We start from the raw sequence: 27189 nt of genomic DNA on the forward strand, positions 1-27189 counted from the left end.
CATGCCGTGATGTAAACCATTGGCGGTGACATTCTGTAGTCACACAACTGCCATTCGTTCAATATACTCATTCTATACGGCCACATTTTCGGGATAATAAATCGTCCCTACTGTCCTACTATGTTACCATTCTGTCTTTTGTTTTCTCTGTCAGGGATCTGTCATAGGCTTATTATAGTCTTTACCATAAGCCTTGATATAAAACCTATTCCCAATTGATGTGACCGAGAAGGCTAATATGTCTAGCCAAACAGGTGTCTGAGTTTGGGTAGCCATGGCAACCAAGGTCCAAAGTGACAGCATAGCCAGCATAACATGTCATTGGCCTATTCCCATTGCCTTGTTGAATATCAGAGTAAACACAGGTGCAACTGGCAGCATGTTGATGATGTCACTACCTTGGTCTGGTTGGACGACAGGGATTGTGGAGTCTGGGACCTTATCTGAGCCAGAGCTCCGAATAGACATCTGGTAAAACTATTATTAGTCTTGGGCCAAGGCAGTCGGTTCAGACAGGGTGTGTGGCGGTGGGTGACTTTACAAATGACCTGCCAGGACAGGAAGCCTATCACCCAGTCCACCCTAATCACCGCTCGGTCTGATAGGCCCCGCTCCTCCTGGAGAATCCGTATAAATGTGCCAATCATCATAAATCACAGACACATCCCTGCATCTGGGTTTCTTCCCCTGTCAAAATGGCAAAGAGGGTTACTTTGGGTCCTCCGATAAGGAAATATGAGAAGGGGCTGCATGCGAGATCGCTCAATGACGATTCCCTTCGGTTCTTTGTTTCCCTGGAAGCAGCATGTTGAGTAAAGTGGCACCTTGCAGCACATATGAAACTTGGGCAATTAATGGCACAGTCTAGTGCGCAGATTATTCTGACATACAGTACCAGTCAAAGGTTTGGACACACCTACTCATTCAAGGGTTTTTCTTTATTTTTACTATTTCCTACATTGTAGAATAATAGTGAAGACATGAAAACTATGAAATAACACATATGGAATCATGGAGTAACCAAAAAAAGTGTTAAACAAATAAAATAAAATATTTTTTTTGAGATTCTTCAAAGTAGCCACCCTTTGCCTTGATGACAGTTTTGCATTCTCTCAACCAGTTTCATGAGGTAGTCACCTGGAATGCTTTTCCAACAGTCTTTAAAGTAGTTTCCACATATGCTGAGCAATTGTTGGCTGCTTTTCCTTCACTCTGTGGTCTAACTCATCCCAAACCATCTCAATTGGGTTGAGGTCAGGTGATTGAGGAGGCCAGGTCATCTGATGCAGCACTCCATCACTCTCCTTATTGGTCAAATAGCCCTTACACAGCCTGGAGGTGTGTTTTGGGTCATTGTCCTGTTGAAAAAAAAACGATAGTCCCACTGAGCGCAAACCAGATGGGATGGCGTATCGCTGCAGAATGTTGTGGTAGCCATGCTGGTTAAGCGTGTTGAATTCTAAATAAATCTCTGACAGTGTCACCAGCAAAGCACCCCAACACCATCACACCTCCTGCTCCATACTTCACGGTGGGAACCACACATGCGGAGATCATCCGTTCACCTACTCTGCGTCTCACAAAGACACGGCGGTTGGAACAGAAAACCTCAAATTTGGACTCATCAGAAGGACATATTTCCACCGTTCTAATGTCCATTCCTCATGTTTCTTGGCCCAAGCAAGTCTCTTCTTATTGGTGTCCTTTAGTAGTGGTTTCGTTGCTGCAATTCAACCATTAAGGCCTGATTCACGCAGTCTCGTCTGAACAGTTGATGTTGAGATGTGTCTGTTCCTTGAACTCTGTGAGGTGCTATCTGAGGTGCAGTTAATTGCTGATTTCTGATGATGGCAACTCTAACGAACTTATCCTCTGCAGCAGAGGTAACTCTGGGTCTTCCTTTCCTCATGAGAGCCAGTTTCATCATAGCACTTGATGATTTTTGCAACTGCACTTGAAAAAATGTAAAAGTTCTTGAAATCTTCCGGATTGACTGACCTTCATGTCTTAAAGTAATGATGGACTGTCATTTCTCTTTGCTTATATGAGCTGTTCTTGCCATAATATGGACCTGCTCTTTTATCAAATAGGGCAATCTTCTGTATACCACCCTTACCTTGACACAACAGAACTGATTGGCTCAAAAGCATTAAGAAGGAAATCAATTCCACAAATGAACTTTTAACAAGGCACACCTGTTAATTGAAATGCATGAAGCTGGTTGAGAGAATGCCAAGCTGTCATCAAGGCAAAGGGCTACTTTGATGAATCTCAAATATTGTTTAACACTTTTTAGGTTACTACATGATTCCATATGTATTATTTCATAGGTTTAATGTCTTCACTATTATTCTACAATCTATACAATAGTCTACATTTTTTGACCGGTATTGTATGTACAATTCATGTGTAATTAATTCATGTGTGATTCTCCGACCAGCAGCCGTTAAGCATCGCTCACACACACACACACACACACACACACACACACACACACACACACACACACACACACACACACACACACACACACACACACACACACACACACACACACACACACACACACACACACACACACACACACACACACACACACACAGAACAGATGTACCCTTGAGAGCAATTAGTCTTCCCCACTAAACTTTGGTGAGGAAAGGTAAGGATATCAATAAAACCGTCTACATCTCCATTCACACATATGACCTCAACCCCACCTCCCCCTGGCTTTAACATGTTGTTTTCCAGACTACAATGGCTCCCCGAAGACTGTATGGTCCAAATTGAACCTTGTAGAAGACCTCTCCTAGCCACACCCAACGGGTCCCACTGCGTGAGATAATCTGACACTTTAAAAACCTTTTAATGTCTATAAAACAGGTGGAGAGAGGGGGGTTAGAAAGGGGGAGAAAGAGATCTGTTAAAACAACAACCAGCAGATGTTGAGAAGACGTCTGGCTCAGGGGGGTGATGAACGGAGAGGTAGTTTTAGATTTAGTTCTCTCTCTCTGTCTCTCTCTCTCTCTCTCTCTCTCTATCTCTCTGTCTCTCTCTCTCTCTGTCTCTCTCTCTCTCTGTCTCTATCTCTCTGTCTCTCTCTCTCTCTCCTCACTGCAGACTGGCTCAGGTGTGGATGTTCTGTCTGGGGATGGAGAGACTAGCAGGGGATGGATATAAAATGCCTTTCATGTAACCTGTCAGGGCTCCAGCGCTCTGCATTCACTCTGTCTGCTGCGTGTGTTTCTATGTCCACAGAGTTCTCTCTGTACTGAGGAGGAGGATGCAGGCTATACAGCCTGAGGTCGCTGTCTGAGGCTTTATTCATTCCACAGTTGGCCTGACTCTTCTCAATTTTCATGTGGATTTGTATTGGAGCATTAAATTACCAAAGGGGGGTGATTGAACAATTCAACACTGTTTGTTTGCTTGGCTGTGCCTGTCTTGTGCATGAGGAAGGAAATTTGCCCATGCAGCTCCAAGATGTCACATGGATTTTGTGATGAGCATATGCGTTTATATTTTTTTTTTTTGTGTGTGTGTGTGTGTGTGTGTGTGTGTGTGTGTGTGTGTGTGTGTGTGTGTGTGTGTGTGTGTGTGTGTGTGTGTGTGTGTGTGTGTGTGTGTGTGTGTGTGTGTGTGTGTGTGAGAGCGAGCGAGCGAGCGTTTGTGTTCTTCTGCAGGTATTTTATGTTCCTCCATAGGGATCGCTGGTCCTTCAGCAGCTCCTCACACACCTCTGAATGTCCCGCAGGGTTTATTGTGTGAAGCTTCTTTCTAGCCACCCAGAGATGCTTCATTCCTTTGTCTTCACTGGCCTTCTCTTCTCTCCTCACCTTTCTTTTTTAAGCTTTTACTCTCCATTTCTCCTGCTTTCTGCTCTCTCTCTCTATTTTAGTCATTACGCTAATAAAAAGGTACGGCGGCCTATATTTACATCCTATTTAGCGCCGCACGACAGTGATTACATTTCAGTAGTTGCTCTTCTCCAGAGCAACTTACAGTCGTGAGTGCCTTCCTTTTCGTACTGGTCCCCTCGTGGGAAATGAACCCACGACTCTGTCCCACGACTCTGTCGTTGCAAGCGCCATGCTCTACCGACTGAGCCACATAGGTGAGGTCCTGGTCAATCACAATGACCCAGAACAACAGCCTTCTATCCAGTGCCTCCATAACCCATCTGCTTTGTTACCACGATGGCCCATAATAGGTTTGTTTGCACTTGGCACAGTCCTGGAACACACCCAGCGCAGGGCGCTCCTCATCAGAGACAGACAGCTGGCCAGTTAAATCATCATTAGGGTGGGAGAGGTTTTGACCAGGGGTAAGCACCTCTGTTTTTAGGATGGACAGTTTGAGGGGAGCGGGAAAGAGACAGTCATTATCAGAAAAGGGCTCCGTTACATGCTGGAGGTTTGCAGGTCTGGAGATCTGCAGCATGGTGGGACTCAGTTCAGCCCAAACCACTGGGATTGTAAGCAGCGTGGTGAGGCGTTCGAATCAGAGCACACACACACACACACAACGACAGCAGCCCGTTTGGGACAAGTGATCGTCGCCCACAGCGGCCTGATTGGCTGGCAGGGGCTGAGCGGAGAATCCCAGATTAAACCTGAGAAGCACTCAGGACCCACCTAATGCAGCGGAACAGGTGTGTGTGTGTGTACTACTGTATGTGTATGTGTGCCCATAGTGAAATACCTGACCAATTCCACTGTAACCTAACTGAATAACACCCCCGCTGGGTGTTAACTAAAGTGGACCACAGTAGCAAAGTGCCAGAAGATGGAACATTTTCCTAGGTACCAAAGAAAACAACGTTGTCTACTACCCACATAAAACAAAACAACACTTTACCAGAGAATACTGTAGAACATAATATGGTCTATACTTGGCATGTAGGTTTCTCAGTTATTATAGACCATATATTGTGTTCCTGACAGGTTATAGAAAAGAGCAGAAGCTCTGAACTATCTATTCAGAACCAAGCTCTACCTAACAAGGTCATCCACTACAGTAATGTCCGCCAAAACACTATAGTAAACACTACAGTAATGTCCGCCAAAACACTATAGTAAACACGACAGTAATGTCCGCCAAAACACTATAGTAAACACTACAGTAATGTCCGCCAAAACACTATAGTAAACACTACAGTAATGTCCGCCAAAACACTATAGTAAACACGACAGTAATGTCCGCCAAAACACTATAGTAAACACTACAGTAATGTCCGCCAAAACACTATAGTAAACACTACAGTAATGTCCGCCAAAACACTATAGTAAACACTACAGTAATGTCCGCCAAAACACTATAGTAAATACTACAGTAATGTCCGCCAAAACACTATAGTAAACACTACAGTAAAGTCCGCCAAAACACTATAGTAAACACTACAGTAATGTCCGCCAAAACACTATAGTAAACACTACAGTAATGTCTGCCAAAACACTATAGTAAACACTACAGTAAAGTCCGCCAAAACACTATAGTAAACACTACAGTAATGTCCGCCAAAACACTATAGTAAACACTACAGTAATGTCCGCCAAAACACTATAGTAAATACTCCAGTAAAGTCCGCCAAAACACTATAGTAAACACTACAGTAATGTCCGCCAAAACACTATAGTAAACACTACAGTAATGTCCGCCAAAACACTATAGTAAACACTACAGTAATGTCCGCCAAAACACTATAGTAAACACTACAGTAATGTCCGCCAAAACACTATAGTAAATACTCCAGTAAAGTCCGCCAAAACACTATAGTAAACACTACAGTAATGTCCGCCAAAACACTATAGTAAACACGACAGTAATGTCCGCCAAAACACTATAGTAAACACTACAGTAATGTCCGCCAAAACACTATAGTAAATACTACAGTAATGTTTGCCAAAACACTATAGTAAACACTACAGTAATGTCTGCAAAAAACACTAGAGTAAACACTACAGTAATGTCCGCCAAAACACTATAGTAAATACTACAGTAAATTCCGCCAAAACACTATAGTAAACACTACAGTAATGTCCGCCAAAACACTATAGTAAACACTACAGTAATGTCCGCCAAAACACTATAGTAAATACTACAGTAATGTCCGCCAAAACACTATAGTAAACACTACAGTAATGTCCGCCAAAACACTATAGTAAACACTACAGTAATGTCTGCCAAAACACTATAGTAAACACTACAGTAATGTCCGCCAAAACACTATAGTAAACACTACAGTAATGTCCGCCAAAACACTATAGTAAACACTACAGTAATGTCCGCCAAAACACTATAGTAAATACTACAGTAAAGTCCGCCAAAACACTATAGTAAACACTACAGTAATGTCCGCCAAAACACTATAGTAAACACTACAGTAATGTCCGCCAAAACACTATTGTAAATACTACAGTAATGTTCGCCAAAACACTATAGTAAACACTACAGTAATGTCCGCCAAAACACGATAGTAAACACTACAGTAATGTCCAAAACACTAAAACACTATTGTAAACACTATAGTAAAACTACAGTAATGTTCGCCAAAACACTATAGTAAACACTACAGTAATGTCCGCCAAAACACTATAGTAAATACTACAGTAATGTCCGCCAAAACACTATAGTAAACACTACAGTAATGTCCGCCAAAACACTATAGTAAACACTACAGTAATGTCTGCCAAAACACTATAGTAAACACTACAGTAAAGTCCGCCAAAACACTATAGTAAACACTACAGTAATGTCCGCCAAAACACTATAGTAAACACTACAGTAATGTCCGCCAAAACACTATAGTAAATACTCCAGTAAAGTCACTACAGTAATGCCAAAACACTATAGTAAACACTACAGTAATGTCCGCCAAAACACTATAGTAAACACTACAGTAATGTCCGCCAAAACACTATAGTAAACACTACAGTAATGTCCGCCAAAACACTATAGTAAATACTACAGTAATGTTCGCCAAAACACTATAGTAAACACTACAGTAATGTCTGCAAAAACACTATAGTAAGCACTACAGTAATGTCCGCCAAAACACTATAGTAAACACTACAGTAATGTCCGCCAAAACACTATAGTAAATACTCCAGTAAAGTCCGCCAAAACACTATAGTAAACACTACAGTAATGTCCGCCAAAACACTATAGTAAACACTACAGTAATGTCCGCCAAAACACTATAGTAAATACTCCAGTAAAGTCCGCCAAAACACTATAGTAAACACTACAGTAATGTCCGCCAAAACACTATAGTAAACACGACAGTAATGTCCGCCAAAACACTATAGTAAACACTACAGTAATGTCCGCCAAAACACTATAGTAAATACTACAGTAATGTCCGCCAAAACACTATAGTAAACACTACAGTAATGTCTGCAAAACACTATAGTAAACACTACAGTAATGTCCGCCAAAACACTATAGTAAATACTACAGTAATGTCCGCCAAAACACTATAGTAAACACTACAGTAATGTCCGCCAAAACACTATAGTAAACACTACAGTAATGTCCGCCAAAACACTATTGTCCGCCAAAACAAATACTACAGTAATGTCCGCCAAAACACTATAGTAAACACTACAGTAATGTCCGCCAAAACACTATAGTAAACACTACAGTAATGTCCGCCAAAACACTATAGTAAACACTACAGTAATGTCCGCCAAAACACTATAGTAAACACTACAGTAATGTCCGCCAAAACACTATAGTAAACACTACAGTAATGTCCGCCAAAACACTATAGTAAATACTACAGTAAAGTCCGCCAAAACACTATAGTAAACACTACAGTAATGTCCGCCAAAACACTATAGTAAACACTACAGTAATGTCCGCCAAAACACTATAGTAAATACTACAGTAATGTTCGCCAAAACACTATAGTAAACACTACAGTAATGTCCGCCAAAACACGAAAGTAAACACTACAGTAATGTCCGCCAAAACACTATTGTAAATACTACAGTAATGTTCGCCAAAACACTATAGTAAACACTACAGTAATGTCCGCCAAAACACTATAGTAAATACTACAGTAATGTCCGCCAAAACACTATAGTAAACACTACAGTAATGTCCGCCAAAACACTATAGTAAACACTACAGTAATGTCTGCCAAAACACTATAGTAAACACTACAGTAAAGTCCGCCAAAACACTATAGTAAACACTACAGTAATGTCCGCCAAAACACTATAGTAAACACTACAGTAATGTCCGCCAAAACACTATAGTAAATACTCCAGTAAAGTCCGCCAAAACACTATAGTAAACACTACAGTAATGTCCGCCAAAACACTATAGTAAACACGACAGTAATGTCCGCCAAAACACTATAGTAAACACTACAGTAATGTCCGCCAAAACACTATAGTAAATACTACAGTAATGTTCGCCAAAACACTATAGTAAACACTACAGTAATGTCTGCAAAAAACACTATAGTAAGCACTACAGTAATGTCCGCCAAAACACTATAGTAAACACTACAGTAATGTCCGCCAAAACACTATAGTAAATACTCCAGTAAAGTCCGCCAAAACACTATAGTAAACACTACAGTAATGTCCGCCAAAACACTATAGTAAACACGACAGTAATGTCCGCCAAAACACTATAGTAAACACTACAGTAATGTCCGCCAAAACACTATAGTAAATACTACAGTAATGTTCGCCAAAACACTATAGTAAACACTACAGTAATGTCTGCAAAAAACACTAGAGTAAACACTACAGTAATGTCCGCCAAAACACTATAGTAAATACTACAGTAAATTCCGCCAAAACACTATAGTAAACACTACAGTAATGTCCGCCAAAACACTATAGTAAACACTACAGTAATGTCCGCCAAAACACTATTGTAAATACTACAGTAATGTCCGCCAAAACACTATACTAAACACTACAGTAATGTCCGCCAAAACACTATAGTAAACACTACAGTAATGTCTGCCAAAACACTATAGTAAACACTACAGTAATGTCCGCCAAAACACTATAGTAAACACTACAGTAATGTCCGCCAAAACACTATAGTAAACACTACAGTAATGTCCGCCAAAACACTATAGTAAATACTACAGTAAAGTCCGCCAAAACACTATAGTAAACACTACAGTAATGTACGCCAAAACACTATAGTAAACACTACAGTAATGTCCGCCAAAACACTATTGTAAATACTACAGTAATGTTCGCCAAAACACTATAGTAAACACTACAGTAATGTCCGCCAAAACACGAAAGTAAACACTACAGTAATGTCCGCCAAAACACTATTGTAAATACTACAGTAATGTTCGCCAAAACACTATAGTAAACACTACAGTAATGTCCGCCAAAACACTATAGTAAATACTACAGTAATGTCCGCCAAAACACTATAGTAAACACTACAGTAATGTCCGCCAAAACACTATAGTAAACACTACAGTAATGTCCGCCAAAACACTATAGTAAATACTACAGTAATGTCCGCCAAAACACTATACTAAACACTACAGTAATGTCCGCCAAAACACTATAGTAAACACTACAGTAATGTCCGCCAAAACACTATAGTAAACACGACAGTAATGTCCGCCAAAACACTATAGTAAACACTACAGTAATGTCCGCCAAAACACTATAGTAAATACTACAGTAATGTCCGCCAAAACACTATAGTAAACACTACAGTAATGTCCGCCAAAACACTATAGTAAACACTACAGTAATGTCCGCCAAAACACTATAGTAAACACTACAGTAATGTCCGCCAAAACACTATAGTAAATACTACAGTAATGTCCTCCAAAACACGATAGTAAATACTACAGTAATGTTCGCCAAAACACTATAGTAAACACTACAGTAATGTCCGCCAAAACACTATAGTAAACACTACAGTAATGTCCGCCAAAACACTATAGTAAATACTACAGTAATGTCCGCCAAAACACTATACTAAATACTACATTTACATTTACATTTACATTTAAGTCATTTAGCAGACGCTCTTATCCAGAGCGACAGTAATGTCAGCCAAAACACTATAGTAAATACTACAGTAATGTCCGCCAAAACACTATACTAAATACTACAGTAATGTCAGCCAAAACACTATAGTAAATACTACAGTAATGTCCGCCAAAACACTATAGTAAATACTACAGTAATGTCCGCCAAAACACTATAGTAAATACTACAGTAATGTTCGCCAAAACACTATAGTAAACACTACAGTAATGTCCGCCAAAACACTATAGTAAAAACTACAGTAAAGTCCGCCAAAACACTACAGTAAACACTACAGTAATGTCCGCCAAAACACTATAGTAAACACGACAGTAATGTTCGCCAAAACACTATAGTAAATACTACAGTAAAGTCCGCCAAAATACTATAGTAAACACTACAGTAATGTTCGCCAAAACACTATAGTAAACACGACAGTAATGTCCGCCAAAACACTATAGTAAACACTACAGTAATGTCCACCAAAACACCATAGTAAATACTACAGTAATGTTCGCCAAAACACTATAGTAAACACTACAGTAATGTCCGCCAAAACACTATAGTAAACACTACAGTAATGTTCGCCAAAACACTATAGTAAACACTACAGTAATGTCCGCCAAAACACTATAGTAAACACTACAGTAATGTCCGCCAAAACACTATAGTAAATACTACAGTAAAGTCCGCCAAAACACTATAGTAAACACTACAGTAATGTCCGCCAAAACACTATAGTAAACACTACAGTAATGTCCGCCAAAACACTAATGTAAATACTACAGTAATGTTCGCCAAAACACTATAGTAAACACTACAGTAATGTCCGCCAAAACACGAAAGTAAACACTACAGTAATGTCCGCCAAAACACTATTGTAAATACTACAGTAATGTTCGCCAAAACACTATAGTAAACACGACAGTAATGTCCGCCAAAACACTATAGTAAACACTACAGTAATGTCCGCCAAAATACTATAGTAAATACTACAGTAATGTCCTCCAAAACACGATAGTAAATACTACAGTAATGTTCGCCAAAACACTATAGTAAACACTACAGTAATGTCCGCCAAAACACGAAAGTAAACACTACAGTAATGTCCGCCAAAACACTATTGTAAATACTACAGTAATGTTCGCCAAAACACTATAGTAAATACTACAGTAATGTCCTCCAAAACACGAAAGTAAACACTACAGTAATGTCCGCCAAAACACTATAGTAAATACTACAGTAATGTCTGCCAAAACACTATAGTAAACACTACAGTAATGTCCGCCAAAACACTATAGTAAACACTACAGAAATGTCCGCCAAAACACTATAGTAAATACTACAGTAATGTCCGCCAAAACACTATAGTAAACACTACAGTCATGTCCGCCAAAACACTATAGTAAACACTACAGTAATGTCCGCCAAAACACTATAGTAAATACTACAGTAATGTCCTCCAAAACACGATAGTAAATACTACAGTAATGTTCGCCAAAACACTATAGTAAACACTACAGTAATGTCCGCCAAAACACTATAGTAAACACTACAGTAATGTCCGCCAAAACACTATAGTAAATACTACAGTAATGTCCGCCAAAACACTATACTAAATACTACAGTAATGTCAGCCAAAACACTATAGTAAATACTACAGTAATGTTCGCCAAAACACTATAGTAAATACTACAGTAATGTCCGCCAAAACACTATAGTAAATACTACAGTAATGTCCGCCAAAACACTATAGTAAATGCTACAGTAATGTTCGCCAAAACACTATAGTAAACACTACAGTAATGTCCGCCAAAACACTATAGTAAATACTACAGTAAAGTCCGCCAAAACACTATAGTAAACACTACAGTAATGTCCGCCAAAACACTATAGTAAACACTACAGTAATGTCCGCCAAAACACTATAGTAAACACTACAGTAATGTCCGCCAAAACACTATAGTAAATACTACAGTAATGTTCGCCAAAACACTATAGTAAACACTACAGTAATGTCCGCCAAAACACTATAGTAAATACTACAGTAATGTCCGCCAAAACACTATAGTAAATACTACAGTAATGTCCTCCAAAACACTATAGTAAATACTACAGTAATGTCCGCCAAAACACTATAGTAAACACTACAGTAATGTCCGCCAAAACACTATAGTAGATACTACAGTAATGTCCGCCAAAACACTATAGTAAATGCTACAGTAATGTTCGCCAAAACACTATAGTAAACACTACAGTAATGTCCGCCAAAACACTATAGTAAATACTACAGTAATGTCCGCCAAAACACTATAGTAAACACTACAGTAATGTCCGCCAAAACACTATAGTAAATACTACAGTAATGTCCGCCAAAACACTATAGTAAACACTACAGTAATGTCCGCCAAAACACTATAGTAAATACTACAGTAATGTTCGCCAAAACACTATAGTAAACACTACAGTAATGTCCGCCAAAACACTATAGTAAATACTACAGTAATGTCCGCCAAAACACTATAGTAAACACTACAGTAATGTCCGCCAAAACACTATAGTAAATACTACAGTAATGTCCGCCAAAACACTATAGTAAATACTACAGTAATGTTCGCCAAAACACTATAGTAAACACTACAGTAATGTCCGCCAAAACACTATAGTAAATACTACAGTAAAGTCCGCCAAAAGACTATAGTAAACACTACAGTAATGTCCGCCAAAACACTATAGTAAACACGACAGTAATGTCCGCCAAAACACTATAGTAAACACTACAGTAATGTCCGCCAAAACACTATAGTAAATACTACAGTAATGTCCGCCAAAACACTATAGTAAACACTACAGTAATGTCCGCCAAAACACTATAGTAAATACTACAGTAATGTCCGCCAAAACACTATAGTAAATACTACAGTAATGTCCGCCAAAACACTATAGTAAATACTACAGTAATGTCCGCCAAAACACTATAGTAAATACTACAGTAATGTCCGCCAAAACACTATAGTAAATACTACAGTAATGTCCGCCAAAACACTATAGTAAACACTACAGTAATGTCCGCCAAAACACTATAGTAAATACTACAGTAATGTCCGCCAAAACACTATAGTAAACACTACAGTAATGTCCGCCAAAACACTATAGTAAACACTACAGTAATGTCCGCCAAAACACTATAGTAAACACTACAGTAATGTCCGCCAAAACACTATAGTAAATACTACAGTAATGTCCGCCAAAACACTATAGTAAATACTACAGTAATGTCCGCCAAAACACTACATGAATTACTATAGTTGTCACGACTTCCGCCAAAGTTGGTCCCTCTCTTTGTTCGGGCGGCGTTCGGCCGTCCAAGTCACCGACCTTCCAGCCATCGCTGATCCTCTTTTCATTTTCCTTTGGTTTTGTCTCGTCTTCCATCACACCTGGTTCCAATCCAATCAATAACATGTTGTGTATTTAACCCTCTGTTCCCCCTCATGTCCTTGTGGGTGATTGTTTATTGGAAGTGCTTGTGCACGGCTGTCCTGGTGTGCGTCAGGTTATGTGCCCATTATTTGATTGTTCTGTTTACCGGTGTTTTTTGGTTTGTTATTAAACTGCAACGTTTGGAAACACAGTTTTTGCTCTCCTGCGTCTGACTTCTCTGCCGCCAGTACGCACCCCTTAGAATAGTATTTACTACAGTTGTCTTTTACTACCGTATTCATACTATAGTTAACTGTATATACTATACAGTATTATACAGTAATCTACAGTAAATAATATAGTAAATACTACAGAATTCACTGTAGTGTTTTTTGCTGACGTTAGTGTTTTTGCTGTCTACAGTAAAGTCAGTAAAAACACTACAGTGAATACTAAATTATTTTTATTCCTTTTTCTAGGCAAGTCAGTTAAGAACAAATTCTTATTTACAATGACGACCGAGGAACAGTGGGTTAACTGCCGTGTTCAGGGGCAGAACGACAGATCAGATCGGGGATTCAATCTAGCAACCTTTCAGTTACTGGCCCAAAGCTCTAACCACTAGGCTATCTGCCGCCCCATAGTAGTATAGTATACTATAGTATTTTTTTATGCGGGTATTCATCACATGAATACACCCCTCAGCTCTTCTGCATGTTGTAAAGCACTGAATGATCAATGGCTCAAGCCCAGAGCATAATCATTCATTCATTGGGAGAAACAACCATGTGACTGATAAGGAAGTAGCTCACGGTCACATGTCCTCCATCTCCACTGACTTTCCCTTTGCCTGTAAGGCTCCTCCCCCTCTCTCTGCTCAAGGACATGCTTCTCCCAGCCTCCGACAAACAAAGGGACAACAGCACTTCCTGAAGGCATAAATAAAATGGGGGCTGGCTCGGTATAGTGTCTCCTTGATAAGTAATGGCGTAATGAGTGGCGTTTGCAACACAAAATAAGTGCATTAGGCCTTGGGATCGACTGCTACAGAGGTCTGTGTCCCTAAGCTGTCTCCACTGCGATCCCACTAAATCACTAGGGTAATGAAAGCCCACAAATACACACCAGTAAACATAAAACACTGCCCAGTCTGCCCATGACCTCCAAGAGGAAAAGTATAATAAAGAGAGAGATAGCTATTTGCACATCGCTACAACACTGTATATAGACATCACATGACATTTGAAATGTCTTTATTCTTTTGGAACTTGTGTGAGTGTAATATTTTTTTTATTTCACTTTTGTTTATCCACTCCACTTGTTTTGGCAATGTAAACATGTGTTTCCCATGCCAATAAAGCCCTTTGAATTGAATTGAATTGAATAGAAAGAGAGAGAGAGAGAGAGAGAGAGAGAGAGAGAGAGAGAGAGAGAGAGAGAGAGAGAGAGAGAGAGAGAGAGAGAGAGAGAGAGAGAGAGAGAGAGAGAGAGAGGGGTGGCGATATTGAGAAAAATAAAGACAGAGGGAGAACAAGCTAAAGAGAGAGAGAAGGAGGGAGGGAGAGAGAAGGAGGGAGGGAGAGAGAAGGAGGGAGGGAGAGAGAAGGAGGGAGGGAGAGAGAAGGAGGGAGGGAGAGAGAAGGAGGGAGAGAGAGAGAAGGAGGGAGAGAGAGAGAAGGAGGGAGGGAGAGAGAAGGAGGGAGAGAGAGAGAAGGAGGGGGAGAGAAGGAGGGAGAGAGAGAGAAGGAGGGAGGGAGAGAGAAGGAGGGAGGGAGAGAGAAGGAGGGAGAGAGAGAGAAGGAAGGAGAGAGAGAGAAGGAGGGAGGGAGAGAGAAGGAGGGAGGGAGAGAGAAGGAGGGAGGGAGAGAGAAGGAGGGAGAGAGAGAGAAGGAGGGAGAGAGAGAGAAGGAGGGAGGGAGAGAGAAGGAGGGAGAGAGAGAGAAGGAGGGAGGGAGAGAGAAGGAGGGAGGGAGAGAGAAGGAGGGAGGGAGAGAGAAGGAGGGAGGGAGAGAGAAGGAGGGAGGGAGAGAGAAGGAGGGAGGGAGAGAGAGAGAAGGAGGGAGGGAGAGAGAGAGAAGGAGGGAGGGAGAGATGTCCTGCTGGATGTTTACACTTGAAGGCGTTATCTTTCCTGACTGCCTACCCATTTCACCTATTCGAGCTGCAACCCGACCACCCAACCCCCCTCCCCGACCCGACCCAACCCCCCTCCCCGCCCTACCTCAACCCAACCCAACCCCCTTGCATCACTCCATCCCTCCCTCCAATCCAGCCTCATCACCTTCAGAGGGTCAAAAAAGCTGCAATGGGAGTCGATGCAGTTGGAATTAGAGGAGGAGTGAACAGGGAGTGGTGAGGAATGGAGGGGATAAAGAAATACCATCATCAGCAGTGTTCTGTCTGTGTTACAAGCATTCCACTTTCCTTAATCCATTTGTGTGGAATCACTTCTTGTCAAAAAGGTAGCTGGTTAACAGAGGGCAAAGCTATAGACACAGGCAGCCGAAACCACCATTTTTTAAAATCTGATCTCAGAGAGTTGTCCTTACTTAGCCTCACCGGTGACCCTACTTCTAATCCCAACATTTTCCATTGGTTTAGAGGGGCGGATGGCGGATCCTTCGCAATGCATTTACATGACGAAACCCCGAGAGCCTACGACGGGTTTTAAACAGATTGTCTTGGGAAGACATATGAGAAATAGTCAACAGCCAATCTGGGTTTAACCTGGGGGTTAATGGTTAATCCATCCTACATATGGACTCAAATGTTACTGACCACATCTTTCAACACAACTGAGGTTATAAACATTTAAATGTTTTGGGGGTGTCTGATATCATAGAGCACAGTACATCACATCCTGCCACAAGCTGAGGGAGGAAACATAAACTGTCCTATTTTCTCCACGTCTTATAAGTAATAGACAATATAAGGGCCGCCTGTCATTTTACATTTTGTTTGTTGAATTAGATTCTGAGTGGATTGTTATTCAATCATTAAAATGGACCATTATTACATGTCTGCATTGAAACAGAGGAGAAGGAAAACGTGGCAAACACGCCATAATGGCTTTCTCTTTTCCCCTCTTCCTTCTCCCTCTGTTCTCCCTCTTCCTTCTCCCTCTACCTTCTCCCTCTACCTTCTCCCTCTTCCTTCTCCCTCTACCTTCTCCCTCTACCTTCTCCCTCTACCTTCTCCCTCTACCTTCTCCCTCTCCTTCTCCCTCTTCCTTCTCCCTCTGTTCTCCTCTTCCTCTCCCTCTGTTCTCCCTCTACCTTCTCCCTCTACCTTCTCCCTCTTCCTTCTCCCCTACCTTCTCCCTCTACCTTCTCCCTCTACCTTCTCCCTCTACCTTCTCCCTCTACCTTCTCCCTCTTCGTTCTCCCTCTACCTTCTCCCTCTACCTTCTCCCTCTACCTTCTCCCTCTTCCTTCTCCCTCTTCCTTCTCCCTCTTCCTTCTCCCTCTGTTCTCCCTCTACCTTCTCCCTCTACCTTCTCCCTCTGTTCTCCCTCTACCTGGCCAGCATCTGCAGCCCCTCCACTATCCCAGGAGACAGGCGGTCCAGCGGGCAGAATCCGATGGAATAGCCGGGCCCCGGCAGCTACCCCAACACTGCAGCAGCAGCATCACTTCCACTCCCAGACAGGAGCCACAGAATACCAAATTCGTTACTTACAAACCGCCTTTCATTCCCCTTTAATACACACAGCCCTGATTCTCAGGGACGGAGACATTCCTAACTGACCGGGGAACAGAGACGGAGTGGGCAGGGGGAAGCCAGGGATCGGCGGGCACACATAATAGTTCTGGATCTGGAAGGGTGTCAGCGATGCAAAGAATTCTCCCTCTCCATTGGGGCGAGCACAACACAGCAGCGGTACCTCGCTTTTAGCATAGGGCCCGCCAACCACAAAGCTAGCCAACCAGCCTGCCAGCCAGCCAGGCAGTGACTGAGTGAGTTAGCATTGCAGCCAGCCAGACACCCAGCTACCCAACCAGCTACCCATCAAGCCAGCCAGCCCAAACCTCATTCTGAGAGCTGGGCCAAGGCTAGGGTCAGTCATCAGTCCCCCCTCCCTGCTCTCCTCTCCTCTCCTCCATAAAGGGACGGCAGGAGAGAAAGGGGCCTCCTTTTGTCCACTCCAGATTAGTCAACACAGGGGGAGGGCCGAGACTGAGAGAAGAGGGCATTTGATTTCTCCTAACGCAATATCTGTAGATCACAAAACAGTGTTTTTAGCAGGAGTATTTATCGGGATAGAAAGACGTGAACAAAGCAACTTCCTCCCACGGTTTTCTATTCAACTCTTTCCAGTAAACATGTGGCAAGGCCAAATGAAGAAAGGCCAAATGTCAACATTTGGCTTAAAGGTCACCAGTCCCTATTTGAGTCCAAACAAAAAACACAACGCTCTATCATAAAACTCAAACCGGTCACTTCACAACATATAGGACAACATACAATTGTGGTTCAGTCTGACCGTGTATGTGGTCCCAAACGTTCCATTTACTGAAAACGGACACGTTTTTATTCCAAGCCTGGTGAATTGACATGAAACCTTGAAGAAAGGCAAAAAAACAGATCGGCTCAGCTAAACCCAGCCAACTTAACCCTGGCTACTTAACCCAGCCTATTCAACACAGTGTAACCTATAGCCAAACCCAGCTAAACCCAGCCAACTTAACCCTGGCTACTTAACCCAGCCTATTCAACACAGTGTAACCTATAGCCAAACCCAGCTAAACCCAGCCTACTTAACCCTGGCTACTTAACCCAGCCTATTCAACACAGCGTAACCTATAGCCAAACCCAGCTAAACCCAGCCTACTTAACCCTGGCTACTTAACCCAGCCTATTCAACACAGCGTAACCTATAGCCAAACCCAGCCTACTTAACCCTGGCTACTTAACCCAGCCTATTCAACACAGCGTAACCTATAGCCAAACCCAGCTAAACCCAGCCTACTTAACCCTGGCTACTTAACCCAGCCTATTCAACACAGCGTAACCTATAGCCAAACCCAGCTAAACCCAGCCTACTTAACCCAGCCTATTTATCACAGCGTAACCTACAGCCAAACCCAGCTAAACCCAGTCCAGCTCAGCCCAGCTAGATACAGCCATGGTCAACCCAACCAAGCCCAGCCCTGCCACACCACACCATGTCTCACTTCTCTGGCCCTATCCACACAGCCCAACCATGGTAATCCCCAGCTCAGCCCAATCCCACCCCACCCAGCCTTGTCCTACCTAACGTCTTACCTCTCGTTGCTTCTCCATCTCAGCCTGCAGGACCTGCTTGGCCACCTCGAGCTCCTGGAGCCTGAACCTCATCTCCTCGTTCTCCTGCTCCAGACGACCCCTCTTCTTCTCCACAGAGTCCAGCTCGGTGTGCAGCCGGATGGACACGTCTTTAGCCACCTGACGTCCAAAGGAGGAGACGAGACAGAGAAGACATGAGGGAGGGGTGGGGGGGTCAACATCAGAGGTTCATTGATCAAGCATGATCCACGATGCCACGGTCCAGAGTCACACTAAATGACTTTATGAATGCCCTTTGTAAATTGTGATTTGTTTCCAGTATGACCATATACACACTGAGTGTACAAAATGTTAGCAGGCCCTTTTGCCCTCAGAACAACCTCAATTCGTCCGGGAAATGGGCTCTACAAGGTGATGAATGCGTTCCACAGGGATGCTGGCACATGCTGACTCCAATGCTTCCCACAGTTGTGTCAAGTTGATGTCCTTTGAGTGATGGACCATTCTTGATACACACAGGAAACTGTTGAGCATGGAAAATACTGCAGCTTTGGTCGTAGGTGCGACTGGGATTTACTATCATACCCCGTTTAAAGGCACTTAAATATTTTGTCTGACCCATTCACCCTCTGAATGGCACACATACACAATCCATGTCTCAAGGCTTACAAATCCTTCTTTGACCCGTCTCCTCCCCTTCATCTACACTGATGGAAGTGCATTTAACAGGTGGCATCAATAAGGGACCATAGCCTTCACCTGGTCCTGGTCAAATCAAGTCAAATGTTATTGGTCACATACACATAGTTAGCAGATGTTAATGCGAGTGTAGCGAAATGCGTGTGCTTCTAGTTCCGACAGTGCAGTAATATCTAACAAGTAATCGAACCATTCCCCAACAACTACCTAATACACACAAATCTAAAGGGTGTGAATGAGAATACGTACATATAAGTATATGGATGGTCAGTCTACGTCATGGAAAGAGTGTTCTTAATGTTTTGTCCACTCAGTGTATATGGTTAAGTAAAATATGTCTCTCTGCTGATGGTGTATTCACAGCACCGTAAGAAATGACACCATACTGTAGCTTATCATTAATGTGTTCCAGTATTATCACTAATGTGTTCCAGTATTATCACCAATGTGTTCCAGTATTATCATTAATGTGTTCCAGTATTATCACTAATGTGTTCCAGTATTATCATTAATGTGTTCCAGTATTATCACTAATGTGTTCCATTATTATCATTAATGTGTTCCAGTATTATCACTAATGTGTTCCATTATTATCATTAATGTGTTCCAGTATTATCATTAATGTGTTCCAGTATTATCACTAATGTGTTCCAGTATTATCACCAATGTGTTCCAGTATTATCATTAATGTGTTCCAGTATTATCACTAATGTGTTCCATTATTATCATTAATGTGTTCCAGTATTATCACTAATGTGTTCCATTATTATCATTAATGTGTTCCAGTATTATCACTAATGTGTTCCATTATTATCATTAATGTGTTCCAGTATTATCATTAATGTGTTCCAGTATTATCACTAATGTGTTCCATTATTATCATTAATGTGTTCCAGTATTATCACTAATGTGTTCCATTATTATCATTAATGTGTTCCAGTATGATCACTAATGTGTTCCAGTATTATCACTAATGTGTTCCATTATTATCATTAATGTGTTCCAGTATGATCACCAATGTGTTCCAGTATTATCACTAATGTGTTCCAGTATTATCACTAATACGGGTAGGGGTGGAGTAGAGCAGAGACCAGCTCTTATATCATCATGTGTTGACATGTTGCTACAGAACAAGACTGTTATTAAGGCTGATCTTCTTAAAGTTGGATATAGGTTCCCCTGAGGGGTAGGAAGAGCATTAAATGCGGTTGGGGATCAACACAGACACTATCCAGATGAGCGTATGATGTTCTGCTGGGCCAACAGCAACTTGTGTGTGTGTTTCTGTTTGACTGTATATCACCAGGGCACTGACAGGATGTTCAATCCAAATGCAAACCCAGACGCCTGGTTTTAATTGTTAATAATGAAAGGAGGTGACATGTCAAGGGTGCTCCATTCATACCATAGACAGGAAACACATCCAAAACACCTGAGTGGATTGTCATAATGATGTGCTTGAAAGCATTGTATCATTCAAAATGGTAATATAACATAATTGATATCTAAGGCACAATATGATGATTATTATGTAATGTTCTCTCTCTATTTTTCTACCTCTGCAACATCATTGTATGGGATTGGGAGTCTTTTGGTGCAGTGTGGAGTGGGGTACAGTGCTGATCTCATTAAAGGAGGAAGGGGGTCAGAGCAAACAGGGCTCCTGTGTGTGTGTGCGTATATGTGTGTGTGTGTGTGTTTGAATGTGTGTGCGCGCGTCTGTGTGGGGTACAGTGCTGATTTCATTAAAGGAGGAAGGGGGTCAGAGCAAACAGGGCTTCTGTGTGTGTGTGTGTGTGTTTGAATGTATGTGCGTGCGTGCGTCTGTGTGGGGTACAGTGCTGATCTCATTAAAGGAGGAAGGGGGTCAACGCAAACAGGGCTTCTGTGTGTGTGTGCGTATATGTGTGTGTGTTTGAATGTGTGTGCGTGCGTGCGTCTGTGTGTTTGTTTGTGGGTGCGAGTGCGTCCACGTGTCAGAAATGGGGTATTCTCTCTGGCCCTATAACCAGAGCCAATGTGCAGCTGGGAACCACAATGCCCCTCTGTGCTGCCCACTCTGAGAGTGGACCAACTGACCAATTCCCCATCATGCTCAAATTCATCTCTCTCTCTCTCTCTCTCTCTCTCTCTCTCTCTCTCTCTCTCTCTCTCTCTCACACAGACTCTCTCTCTCTCTCTCTCTCTCTCTCTCTCCTCTCTCTCTCTCTCTCACACAGACGTTCTCTTTTTTCGGTCTTCCCCTCCTTCTCTCATTCTGCCCATGCCCCTCCCTCTCTCTTCTCCATACTTTAGAAGGTAGAAATGTACATGCAAAGAGACAGACTGCATGGTCAAATCAATGCTCCCTTTCATTAGCGTTCTGGGAGGGATCCAGGTTATGTTTTTAGACTGGCGGTATATGGCGATCGGGCCCCTTCACAGTAAACAACAGTCTGTATTAACGGCCTGTTAACTTACTACATCTACAGGATTCCCTCCTCCCTCTTGCTGTTCAGCCTCTTTCCATACACTGCCTTGGCTGCCTTCGCCTCCCAATCAAATATCATGCTTTGATATGTAAAAGTAAAACACATGGATTTCAGCACTCCGTGGGTGAAGTTTCCCCTAGATACAGATCTAGGATCAGCTTCCCATCTCCAACCCCTAACCTCAACCACTATTGAATTTCTGGGGTCACTGCACTAGCAGTTTTAGCATTGGCGAGAGGGGTTCCAGCTGGAGAGCTAGAGGACGTGAATGGCATACAGAGGAGAGGAGAGAAGGTCTTGCAGGACTGGTACATTATAGTCAAGTCCCAGCCTTCAGACTCCTAACGTCGATCCTATCCACACCCGGCACTTGGACACACATACCAAATTAAAAAGAGCCATTTACCCATCAAAAGGGTCTCTTTCACATGTTTTTGTGGGTGAGTGTGTGTGTGATAGAGAATATTTTGCATCTCTGAGGGTGGGTTCATTGGTGTGTGTTTGTGTGTGTGCACGCGCACATGTGTGTGCCTGCATGGGTGTGTGTGTGTGTGTGTGTGTGTGTGTGTGTGTGTGTGTGTGTGTGTGCTGAAGCGGCACCATGTTCCCCTTCTGATCCTGCCTGTCAGCACTGTCACAGCTGTTCCTCCACACGCCTTTTAACAATGACTTCCCTGTAGATTTTATCATCAGCGTTTTGCATGTTGGCAGTACGCACAGGAGGGGGGAGTGTGTAAAGTATCGGCCACGTCTGTGTCCCAAATGGCCCCATATTCCCTATGTAGTGCACTACTTCTGACTAGGGCCCATAGCCAAGGCCTTACTGTACATAACCTTGGAGAGATATTGTATTTTCTACTTTAATGAGCTAAGAAGTGCTTACAAAGGAGAGCATACTCTATGAAAGCATTGAGTATTTACCATCTAGCTTAGACATTTAATGATAGGATCTAGTATTGCAGTATCAGCTAACAGGCTCAGCCAACTGGTGCACTTTTATGTAACTATCATCTAGTTGTTATCCTTCCTGTTGCAGCCTCTACAAACTGAAAATAATAATCTTCTTCCCTTCTGTCTATCTATAAAAGGCTCTTTAGTAGTGAAAGAGCAGACCCCTGCACGACAGTTGTTCAGTGGTTACAGAATAATCCACATGGTGGGGCATCCACACACGCTCCTGCTAGTGCCGTGCTGAGCAGGCACAGGGACAAAAATACTTCCTGATACTCCTTGAGCCAGCCAATCGGCTCTCTGATCCGGGCGTGTCTGGCTGACACATGGAGACGGTTTCTATTGGTATCTCCAGGATGCTGCTGTTACTGCTGCCCAGCCATTATCTGCTGCTGAGAGAGGGATGGAGAGAGGGAGATAGAGGAGAGAGAGAGGTAATCCACCCTCTCTCTCTCTCTCTCTCTCTCTCTCTCTCTCTCTCTCTCTCTGTATCCCTATCTCAGCAACCCCTACTTTCCTTCCCTATATGTCACATCACGCCATACTGCAACTCGGCTGTTGCTATGCAGGAGTGCACAGAGGCTCAGCCCACTCATCCTATACATGTGAAGTTAAGAGGGGAAGGATATGGTATCTTTCACACCCCAACCCATCACAGATCACAGGCAATGTGCGAGAGCCGGTGCCTTTGACTCTAAATAAAATACCTCAGTCAAGTTTCCGCAGAAAAACAATGACAGTAGCATCATTAACGTCCAGGCTGGGAGAGATGTTGTTTATGGAATGATTATGGAATGAAAAGGCTAGCTGCCCGGAATAAAATCCACCGACCCAGACAGTGTAATGAGAGACTGATTCTATATCATACTGGTATCTACTGTATATCCCTTAGCACATTTCCATTGTCATGGAAGACCTCAATGTTTTCCATTCCCTATGTTTCATAGCTCTGGAATTAGGACAGTGGGTCAGAAAGGACAGGAAGTGACCAGGAGAATCCCACGACCATTCTCCAGATATCACACACACACACACACACACACACACACACACACACACACACACACACACACACACACACACACACACACACACACACACACACACACACACACACACACACACACACACACACACACATTGCACATTCACGCCCCTCCCCCTGCGGAGCGCTGAAGAGCAGGATGCAACAGGAAGTGGGAACAGCTCACTGTGTATGTCACAAGGGAACAAGGACAGGAGAGAGAGCAATAATTATGTTAAGCCAATTTAAAGTATAGCCCTACTGGCACAGCCCTATCAGCTTACAGTATGCTAATTCATGTGATCACGTTGGTTAAGTACTGTGTGATTAATAAAGACTGACCATAACCACAAAGTAGTTATTTTCGTCTAAGGAACCAAACGACCCCAATGTGTTGAAACTACCTGTATTTACTGAATGAACGTAACACGCATAATACATACTAACTGTTCAATAACTCATTGCTGTGCCACAAACACAAAGTAGTGGGTTCTTGCTGACAAAAGTGAAAGAAAGTCTACAATGGCTGGTACAGGACAGGTCTCAAATATCACATGGAATACAGCCCAAATCCTCTCAAACATGTCAAGACACATTTCCTTCCCCCGGTGCTTGGTTGGTGCATGAATAAGCCTTAGTATCTGAGAACACAGCGGTTAGAGGAACTCCGTTTGAAGGGAGTCTGGAGTGCATGGGAGTGTTAAAGCCCAGTGTGAGGGAAAAGGGCTGAGAAATGTGATCTGTTTTAGTTGGTAGCCAGCAGAAACTATCAGGTATGTGTTGAGTGACTGGCCCTAGCTGTTTAAGAATACGGAGAGGGAGACGGAGAGGGGAGGCCGAGGAAGCCGGGGTCACATCCCTGTGGTTTGTTTTTGGTTTCCTGTGTTAATGGCCTTCTTTGACTGTCTTCCCCCGGCCCGTTGAGCTTTTGCGCCCACCCGCTGCACCCCGATTGGCTACTGAGGACTTAACTCGGGAGCGACACCAAATCCTTATTCCCCAGAGTCAGCACAGACGGCCGGCACAGAGGCACAATATTACCTGGGCAGAAAGAAGGAACACCCCCCCGTTTCTTTCTTTCTCTCTTTAAAAAAAAGAAAAAGATATACAAATGGACCGTTTTTAGAGAGGGACAGCGGGAACGGGGCCTGCCTTCAGGGGATGACATCATTACCCTCTCCCCTCTATTCCCTCCTTCCTCGACTCCTGGGAAAGGCCACATTGTGTTTCTGTCACATGAAAATAGATCACAGACGGCTGTGAATGTGGGACGTGTAACCACAGCCTCAGTTCAGTAGGAAGACCAACACCCTCAACGTCTCCATTAACAAGAAATCCCATCAATGGTGTGTGAATGTATGCATTTAAAGCCAAATGTAACCTTTGTCCTTTGACCTGTTATGTCACCCCCCACCGCACCCCTTTTTTAAAAAGTTTACGAAAATCTGCAAGGACCTAAATGCTAGCAATTACCCAAAGTTCAGTCTCTCATCAAGTTCTGTTTGTGTTGCTGACATACACAATTTAGGCATAGCCTTTACACACAGACACACACACACATCATCTTGGCTGCCCATCGAAAGTCGATGACAGGCATACACGCGCACGCTCTCCATTCCAGATTCACCTTGACGTCCTGCTCCAGGGTCCGGATGAGCTCCCCGTCCACCTGTCCCGTCTGGGCCACGCGGAGGCTGCGTCTCTCGGCCTTGCGGAGGCGGTACTGCAGGATGCGGCAGGTCTTGTTGGCCTGCTCAAACTGCTGCCTCAGCTCCTGCAGCTGGTACACATCCTCCTCCATGTACATGTCCCTCATCTCCAACATCTCAGAGCGCAGCTCCTCCATCTCGTCCTGGGGGGGGGGGGGGGGGAAGGAGAAGACGGTTTGAGAATGGTAGGAAATGGTCTGGATGAGCTAGTGCCATCATTCGACTACGTATAGGAATTCTTATAGGGACTGTCTCAGCATCAGATCACCAGTCATCGTCAACACCCTCTTCATTAGTTTATCCTTAGCAGGGTGTGTATCGTCATCTCAGACTCAGTAGGCCTTTCCTGCAGTCAAATTACCTGGTGGCCTCATGGGTGGAATGTTATTAATCATTTTCATAATTTCATAATTAATTCACTGTTTTAAAATTATTATTTTTTAAAATCTGAATGAAAATCAGTGTGTTTCCATGTCAAGCGGTTTTGTTATATTTCTGTGATTTATATAACGTGTAATATTGGGATGCAAACACAAAATTGAATACATTTCAACTCTATATCTGACATGGTACAGGTGTCTTCTTTTATAAAGCCCATCACCATGTGTGTGAGGTGTAAACGTTCGTTTTAACGGGAGATATGCTGATTTAGCCCATGGCAGTAAGACTGTCGCATTAACAACTCCATTGCCTACATTACCCCTCCAGGGGCAAACCAGTGCAGAACACAGATTAATACAGAACTGAACTTTTGCCACCTGATAGAAAGGTGTATAATAACAATGGCAATGTATCATTTAAATCAAACCCCAAAAAGCCTTCCTAGAATTCCCTACTACTACTTACATAACAACACGGTTGAAGAGGCATTAGCCCAAATCCTTACAACCCCCCTGACAGAGGCGCAGTAATAAGGCAGATCGAGTATTTATAAGGGCGGTGGTGGGAGAAGTGTGTAGTAGTAAATACAAGTCTTTTATCGCATTGCTAATATGCCGAGAGGGCTGCCAGGGGGAATGTGGGTCACTCACTGCAGAGCGCGTCACGTGGTGCGGCCCCGGTATAAACAATGGTGTGTGGAGTGAGTGAGGACAGTGGGCGCTCTCGACTGCAGCATCTGCACGACGCAGGCTACCCCCAGCAAACAGCTGTACTAGTCAGACAGGCGTGCCGAAGACAGGCGAGAGAAAGCACGGGATAAATAAATAAAGATGTCGCGCTCTAGGACTACTCTGGCTGCAGGAATGACCTGATTTTTAAAAACTCATAATTAGACTTAAGAAAAAGATGTGGCACCTCATGCCTGTTTATGGTAATTAACCAGTAAGATGGATTTGATGATTATGGCCTGAAATGAACCAAAAAGTGTTATTGGTGGGGAAGTGTGTATTACACATTAATGCAAAGTGGACTGTCCTAGTAAACTGCCTTCTTTTGAAGGGCCATCTTAGATGGCCACCAAATAGGCTAGTAGTCTATTAGGCCCATGTACACCATAATCATCTTAATATTGCTGTCCCAGACCAGTTAAATATGAAATAAAATGTGCTAATAGTAGCCTAGAAGTTGTTTGGATAAAGCGTTATGTTGCGCAAACCTGTAGGATAATCCAACGTATGAGT

General features: G+C 42.8%; 2 protein-coding genes across 5 annotated transcripts in view; one reads left to right on the top strand and one right to left on the bottom strand.

Annotated features, from left to right (window-relative positions):
* The window catches only part of LOC127912799 (uncharacterized), a 47374-nt gene extending 28897 nt beyond the window's left edge, over positions 1-18477 (top strand). The window contains exon 2 of the mRNA XM_052482990.1: positions 16974-18477. The gene's annotated coding sequence lies outside the window, so the exon portion shown is untranslated. The remainder of the gene's footprint in view (positions 1-16973) is intronic.
* Positions 1-27189, bottom strand: part of LOC118361108 (protein SOGA1-like) — a 71899-nt gene that overhangs the window by 42750 nt on the left and 1960 nt on the right. For all 4 annotated transcript variants that reach the window (XM_052482988.1, XM_052482987.1, XM_052482985.1 and 1 more), the window contains exons 2-3: positions 25486-25710; positions 18714-18872 (exon numbers count right to left, since the gene is read on the bottom strand). In XM_052482988.1, coding sequence (XP_052338948.1) covers positions 18714-18872; positions 25486-25710 — 384 coding nt within the window. The remainder of the gene's footprint in view (positions 1-18713; positions 18873-25485; positions 25711-27189) is intronic.

The sequence above is a fragment of the Oncorhynchus keta genome, chromosome 28, assembly GCF_023373465.1.
Source record: "Oncorhynchus keta strain PuntledgeMale-10-30-2019 chromosome 28, Oket_V2, whole genome shotgun sequence".
Taxonomy (NCBI): Eukaryota; Metazoa; Chordata; class Actinopteri; order Salmoniformes; family Salmonidae; genus Oncorhynchus; species Oncorhynchus keta.